Source organism: Nicotiana attenuata, chromosome 10 (assembly GCF_001879085.1).
Source record: "Nicotiana attenuata strain UT chromosome 10, NIATTr2, whole genome shotgun sequence".
Taxonomy (NCBI): Eukaryota; Viridiplantae; Streptophyta; class Magnoliopsida; order Solanales; family Solanaceae; genus Nicotiana; species Nicotiana attenuata.
Window position 1 is genome coordinate 38856963 of NC_031998.1, and position 7251 is coordinate 38864213.

The window sequence follows — 7251 nt, forward strand, 5'->3', positions numbered from 1 at the left end:
CCCATATTCCTGTCATGGGAGATCAATCCAGAACCCCAGGAACAACCAAACCCCCATATGCATCAACAAGTACTACCACCACAACACCAAGCAAATCAAGTGCCAGGGCCAGTAGAAGCAGCAATGGAAGAGAAAGACGAACCTATCAACCTAGGCTTAGAGCGAGTCCTAGAGTTCTCAAGTCTAGACGGGATAAAGGTATTTCTCTTCACGGAGATGCACGAGAAGAGGCATGTGCTCAGTTGCCCACTGGCACTCTTCAAGTGCTCGATGGACATCAAACCACCTCAGGATCCAACAGTGGGCAACAGAGCCATGATCGTAGTGCCATCACTGAGAGGGAATCCTATATTTCCAGGGGGAATAAGGGAGAACGGGGAGCCAGCAAACTCAAACATTAATATCTCTATGAATCGTCCAACAAACTTTATTATATGGAACATAAGGGGAGGAAACAATGATAATTTTCGGAGAAATTTTAGGAAAATGATAGATACTCATAGGCCTTGCATGGTAGCCTTATTAGAAACAAGAATGGGTAATCATGTTGATATGCTTAATGACTTTGGGTTTACGGAGATGAAGAGGTACCAGCGGAAGGTCAGTCAGGCGGCATGGTTTTGATGTGGAACCATGCAGTCCGTAGAAATCAAGAAATTCATGCATCAATAGAGGTACTACCTATTCGTAAAACCTAACTTTTTTCTTCTATTTATGCTAGTACTAATGTTCATAACAGAAACTTATTATGGGAAAACCTAGAAAATATTAGCAAAACCTATAAAGGGCATTGGGTGGTAGGAGGAGACTTCAATGATATCTTAACTTCAGATGAAAAAATTGGAGGAAAACCTATTAAGGACAGTAGAGCTAGGTTTATGTGGTGTAAAATTAACAGTTGCAACTTAATAGATTTAGGCTTTAAAGGGTGTAAGTATACCTGGTCCAATAATAGACATAGGAATAAGGGTCTTATTATGGAACGATTAGACAAAATATTAGGGAATGAGGAATGGATTGAACTATTCCCTAAAAGCTCTATAATTTACTTACCCAAAACCTACTCGGACCATAATCCTTTATTAATTGAATTAATTTCAAAAATTAGGTTAAATCATAATATACCTTTTAGGCTCGAAACCTTCTGGTGCAAACATCCAGAATTCCAAACAATAATTGAAAAAAATTGGTTTGGTTCTGATTATTGTAAAGCTAGCCTAAAGTTTGTAGAAAAAGTAAAACATTGGAAAAATAATACCTTTGGTAACATCATGGGAAAAAAGAGGAAATTACTTGCTAGGTACAAGGAATCCAGAATTCCAGTAGCTATGCTACTAGTATTTTCCTTCAAACACTGGAATATGACTTGAAAAAGGAATACAATGATATCTTGAGAGCCGAAGAGGACTATTGAAAATTAAGATCTAGGGTATTATGGTCAAACGAAAGAGATGCTAACACAAATTTTTTTCATATTTCGGCCACCAATAGAAAAAGAAGAAATGAAATCAATTTCTTTAAAGATGCTGGAAATTGGATCAATGAACACCACCTAATTATGTCACATGTTCTCAAGTACTTCACAGATACATTCACAACTTCTCAATCCCTGACTAATCGGATTAGTCCACTGGGAAACCCCTCTACACATACTACTTTAAATCTAAATTTTTTAGACACCCCCTTCTAGATATCGAAATTAAAAGGGCTATATATTCTTTTAAACCTTTCAAAGCCCCAGGGCCGGATGGCCTTCACCCGTTCTTTTTTCAGAAATATTAGAAAACCATAGGTCATTCAGTAACAAAGCTTTGTCATGATATTTTAGTAGTCAAGATATCCCTAAAGACATTAATAGAACCTATCTGTGCCTTGGCCCTAAAATCTCTAATGCTAATAACATTAGAAATTTCAGACCAATTGGGCTCTACAATACTATCTACAAGTTAATTACAAAAATCCTAGCAAATCGACTAAAACCATTCCTAAAACAATTGATCAGCCCCTTCCAAGCAAGTTTCATGAAAAATAGAAGAGTCGTTGATAATGCAATCATCAACCAAGAACTTGTTTCCAATTTAAAAGAGATAAAAGGCAAGCAAGGCCAAATGATTCTAAAAATTGATCTAGAAAAAGCATTTGACTGTTTGGAATGGTCGTTTGTTCATCATACTCTAAATATTTCAATTTCCCTCCCAAATTCTCTAAGCTTTTAATAAATTGTATCTCAACAAGTAGTATTGTTGTCCTAGTTAATGGCTCTGTCACAAATTTCTTTGAGCCAAGTCGAGGCATCAGACAAGGAGATCCCATTTCACCCTGTATCTTCATCCTTTGCTTAGGAATGCTAACAAGATATATAGACCATCAAGTGGATACTAGGAACTGGGATCTAATAACCATAGGAAAAAGATGCCCAAAGTTCTCTCACCTATTTTTTGCTGACGACCTTACCTTAATGGCAAAGGTAAATGATAAATCATGCCATGCCATTAAAAATGGACTAGACCTATTTTGTGACCTATCAGGTCAATGTATTAACAGTACTAAGTCTAAGATCCTCTTTTCTAAGAACTGTACCCCTTCTCTCATTAAAGATATTACAAATAGATTAGGTATAAAGAAATGTGACAACTTTGGTACCTACCTAGGATTCCGAATATTAAATAATTGTCCAAAACCTAGAGGCTTCCAGTTTATTGTTGATAATATGAGAACCAAGCTAGCATCCTGGAAACTAAAATTCATTAACTTAGTAGGAATGACTACCCTATCCCACCCGTGCCTTAATTCAATACCCAATCACTATTCACCTTGCTTTCTAAGAATATCCTCAACAAGATTGATAAAATTCAAAGGGGTTTTATATGGGGTAGCACCATGGAAAAATAGAAAATTCATCTAGTTAAATGGTCTACATTATGCCAACAAAAAAGAAATGGAGGCCTAGGTATTCATAATGCTGTTACTAAGAATTTATGCACACTAGCTAGCCTAGTATGGAGAATTCTTACAAATGCTACAACCCCCTGGGCTAGATTAATCATCACCTCTTATGGAATTAATGGTGCCAAAAATAAAAGCTCTTTTGTCTGGAAAAGTATTCAAAGGGGTTGGGATTGATGCTCTAAAGGTATTACTTGGTCACCCCATTACCATTCCAACATGAATATATGAGAAACCAACTGAATACCTAATATAGGAAATCTTAGGAAGGAAGTAACAGGTCCTCTCTCTATTAGTGACCACTCAATAAAAATTAAGGACATTTTTAATGGGGAAACATGGAGCTTGAATAATTTATCGATCAACATCCTTAGTGATATAAAAGAAAATATCACTAAGACAAGAATACGTCTCAAAGGCCCTACCAATGATGTTACAATATGGTCATTAAATACAAAAGGTTTTTTCACAATAAAGTCCTGTTACACTCTTATAGAACCTCCTATAGACAATCAACTAGAGTTCACATGGATTTGGAAACTGAATTGCCCTAATAAAATCAAATTCTTCTTGTAGCAGTGTCTCCATAACAAAATACCATGCTGAAAATATCTCTCACAGATTGGTCTAAACATTGATCCCTTCTGCCCTATATGCAAATGCCAAGAAGAGGAATCTATAATGCATATCTTCCTAAAATGTAAAGCTGTTAAACATTTCTGGGAAAGCCTTGGGTGGAAATCTTTTTACAAAGATAATAACAAGCACTGGCTCCTTCAATTAATAGACTTTGATTAACCTCTCCAAAATAATTTCAATAACTGGAATTCCTTCTTCACCTTTGCCATTTGGCACATCTGACTTAATAGAAATAACAAGAACCAAAACAATACTGACTATCCTATCAATGATACTCTTATTATCCAAAAAGCTACTGAATTTAAGCTCCTCACTGAAAAGAGTCTCAGCACTTCTATTAAAATACCCATAAAGGTCAAATGGAACAAACCACCAAAAGGGTGGTTTAAGCTTAACATAGATGCTAGCTTCAATAACCATAACAAAAATGTGGCCTGGGAGGTATATTTAGAAATACTTATGGGAATTGGGTGGTTGGATTTGCAAAATCTACCCGTGCTTATGGCTCACTACAAGCAGAAATGAAGGCACTCATAGAGGGACTCAAAACATCACAAGAATGGGGAATGTTCCCTTTGAAATAGAGACAGACTCCACGGAGGTAATCCATTCTATACAACAAAATAATAAATTATATGACAACATTATTAATGAATGCAGGTTGTTCATGCACCAGCGGAAGGTAATCCTCTGGCACATATTCAGGCAAGAGAATAGGATAGCTCATCATCTAGCAAAGAAGGTGAAGGCAAAGGAAAAACAACATTTTGTGCTACCACCACCTTATGTAAACTCTATTGTGAAAAGTGAACAAAAAGAACTCTATGTTTTTGTTAAGTCTTTATCTTTTGATGCTTGCAATATCCTAACAAGCTTTGGGAATCAAAGTGTCCTTAGTGACACAAATTATGAAGGTAATGTACGAAATATTAAGTAGTTTTTAAAATGACATATTTCCTGTTTGCTCAACAAAAAAAAAAAAGACTTTAGACACATAATTTAAAACCCAATTTACATGTTCTTTATGTACACATATTTTACTGGTCGGCACTAGGCACACGTGCGACGCATGTATACTAAGATTAGTAGTTTGGTAAAAATCCCATCTTTGTTTGGGTATAATCCGCTGGCGGTGCAATCCAACTATATTATACTTCCTTCGGTCAATAATAAGTGATTAATTTACTTTGGACACACCTATTAAGGAAATACTAAATTCTAGACGAAAATAGTTAGTGTAACTAAACTACCCTTCGTTAAATGTGTACCATAATTATAGTAGCACTTATTTCTCTTCTCAAATGTGAGGAGTAAAACTTTTTAGGGATAAATACATAATGGTAATTTAGAAAAACAAATTGAATTGTTTGTTGATTATATAATCTATACTTATTTTGGAGTAAAATAACAAAAAAAACAAATTGGAGCGGAGGGAGTAATCCGTTTCTTCTTTTCGAAAATATCATTCTTTTCACTGTTAGAATTCGTGGGATTGCTGAATTAGTCTGAAGCTTTGATTCTCCTGATATTGAGCGAATTCCTACGACCCACTAAGGGTTTGTGGCTAAAGATCAATTTTTTTCATGGATCCCAAATATACAGGAGAAACCTTTAAGTAATTTATATTTTCGAGTTACTTTCCTCTTTCTTCATAATGTTCTGCTTGTGTGAAAGATGTTTTCTTTTCTTGGTTTTGTATGTGGGTGTTTATTTTGGTCTCTGAATAATGTTTTTGGTACAGGCATCTGGAGAAAGAAAGTGAACTACTCTTGAATACCCATAAATCAATGTCAGATGAATTGCACAAACTTCAGGTATTCACTTTAACCTTTTACTCTTTGTAGACAATAAATTTTGGTTCGAGAAAATAAAATCAAGACCGAAAATATTGCAACAATCGTAGTATTTTATTTCGAATATTTGAGTGTTACAATCTCTATGAATCCTCTGATTCTTCTTTCCAATGGTAAATAAATTCAAGGGCCTTGGAGCTTGATCTTGAACCTATATTTGTTTCCACGAACGATGATCTTGTTCTTGAGCTTGAGCTTGAGCTTGATTGCTTGAACTTGATTTTGATTCGTTCTTCGTTCTTGAGCTTGAACTTGAACTTGAACTTGATTGCTTGAAGCTTGATACTTGTAGAGAAATTTGCGGCGTTTGATTCACGAGCTCTTTCTTGCTTCTTGTTATAACTTCTGGTGTCTTTTCTGAGTTATGAAGACCCCTATTTATAGTTGTGGAAGGGAGGAGTCATGATAAGAACAAGCTCTTTCCGACCAATCAAATTAAAGTGTGACATGGCCGCATTTGATTGGCCAGAACATGTCACTTGCACACGTGGCGCGATTTCATTGGCTCTTTAATTTGACTTGGCATGCCTTGTCATTTTGACATGCAGCACGATCCCATTGGATCTTCTGTTTGACTTGGTGCGCCACGTCATTTGACACGTGGCACCAAACTGGGCCTCTAGGAAGATGTCATCTTGGGCTTAATGAAGTGGGCTCATCACTTTAGCCCAATTAAATGGGCTGGCCCAATGGATTAAGACTTATTTATTTAATCCATATGTATTGGACTTATATAATTAATTTCAATTATATTAGCCCATAGTATTTAGTTGGACTAATATATCTTGAATTTAAAATATAACCCAAATTATTTTATGAATTTAATTTTAATAAAATTTATATGCCTACAAATGCCCCCTACTTCAAGGTTTGTCGAGGTATAGATTTTAACGACTAGACTTGAAGTATTTAATGAAGACAACATATCCTTTTTTTTTTCTTTCCATGTAACTTCTTAAGTCTATATGACTACACTTGAGTACGTGGATATGTTGTAATTGTCAAATACTCATTTGACTTGGACTTCCACAGTAACTTTGCTGATGTAACCCCAAGCATCCTGGATGCTGTAAAATGCAAAGCTTTAAAGCTTCGGTAGAAATCCAATCCCTATGGGATTTCCTTTTTCTACTTAACATAGAACTTCTATAATTACACCTATTCCCATGCGTCAAGAAGCACCGCATGTGATTCTAATTAAGCTAGGATACCCAATTCCTTTTGGATTGCAAGACTTACTGCTCCCACATCGACAAAGCCACTTAATTTGTTGCCTTGAGAAATCTATAAATAGCCACATTCTCATGTGTTTTGTGCATCAATCAGCTATCGGCATCTTCAAGCTGCTCTTGAATTAGTTTCTTTAACGACAGGAAAGTGCTAGTACTTGAGGTAATTTCTTTTCTCTTCTTCTGCGTTTTCTTTGCTTGCTCTTTTTTTTTGTCCTTTATTTTTTGTAGGTCAAGCGAGAAAGATGTGTTTTTGTTCAACAAGATGATCCACGCATGAAAAAGACGGTCTTAGGGTGTGAGGGGATGGGTACTCATCCCTGCCCAAGTATCGGAGAGATTACTTTCATGGCCCGACTACCGAAGAGATTACTCTCAATGTGGCCCGACTACCGGAGAGATTACTCTCAAAATGGCCCGACTACCGGAGATATTACTCTCAATGTGGCCCGACTACCGGAGAGATTACTCTCAATGTGGCCCGACTACCGGAGAGATTACTCTCAAAATGACCCGACTACCGGAAAGATTACTCTCAATGTGCCCGATACCGGAGAGATTACTCTCAAATAGCCTGACTACCG

At 36.3% G+C, this 7251-nt stretch overlaps 1 protein-coding gene across 1 annotated transcript in view; it reads left to right on the plus strand.

Annotated features, from left to right (window-relative positions):
- LOC109233306 overlaps positions 4953 to 7251 on the plus strand; it is a 10543-nt gene continuing 8244 nt past the window's right edge. The window contains exons 1-2 of the mRNA XM_019399139.1: positions 4953 to 5200; positions 5327 to 5399. Of these exons, the coding sequence (XP_019254684.1) occupies positions 5169 to 5200; positions 5327 to 5399 (105 nt within the window). The 5' untranslated portion in view covers positions 4953 to 5168. The remainder of the gene's footprint in view (positions 5201 to 5326; positions 5400 to 7251) is intronic.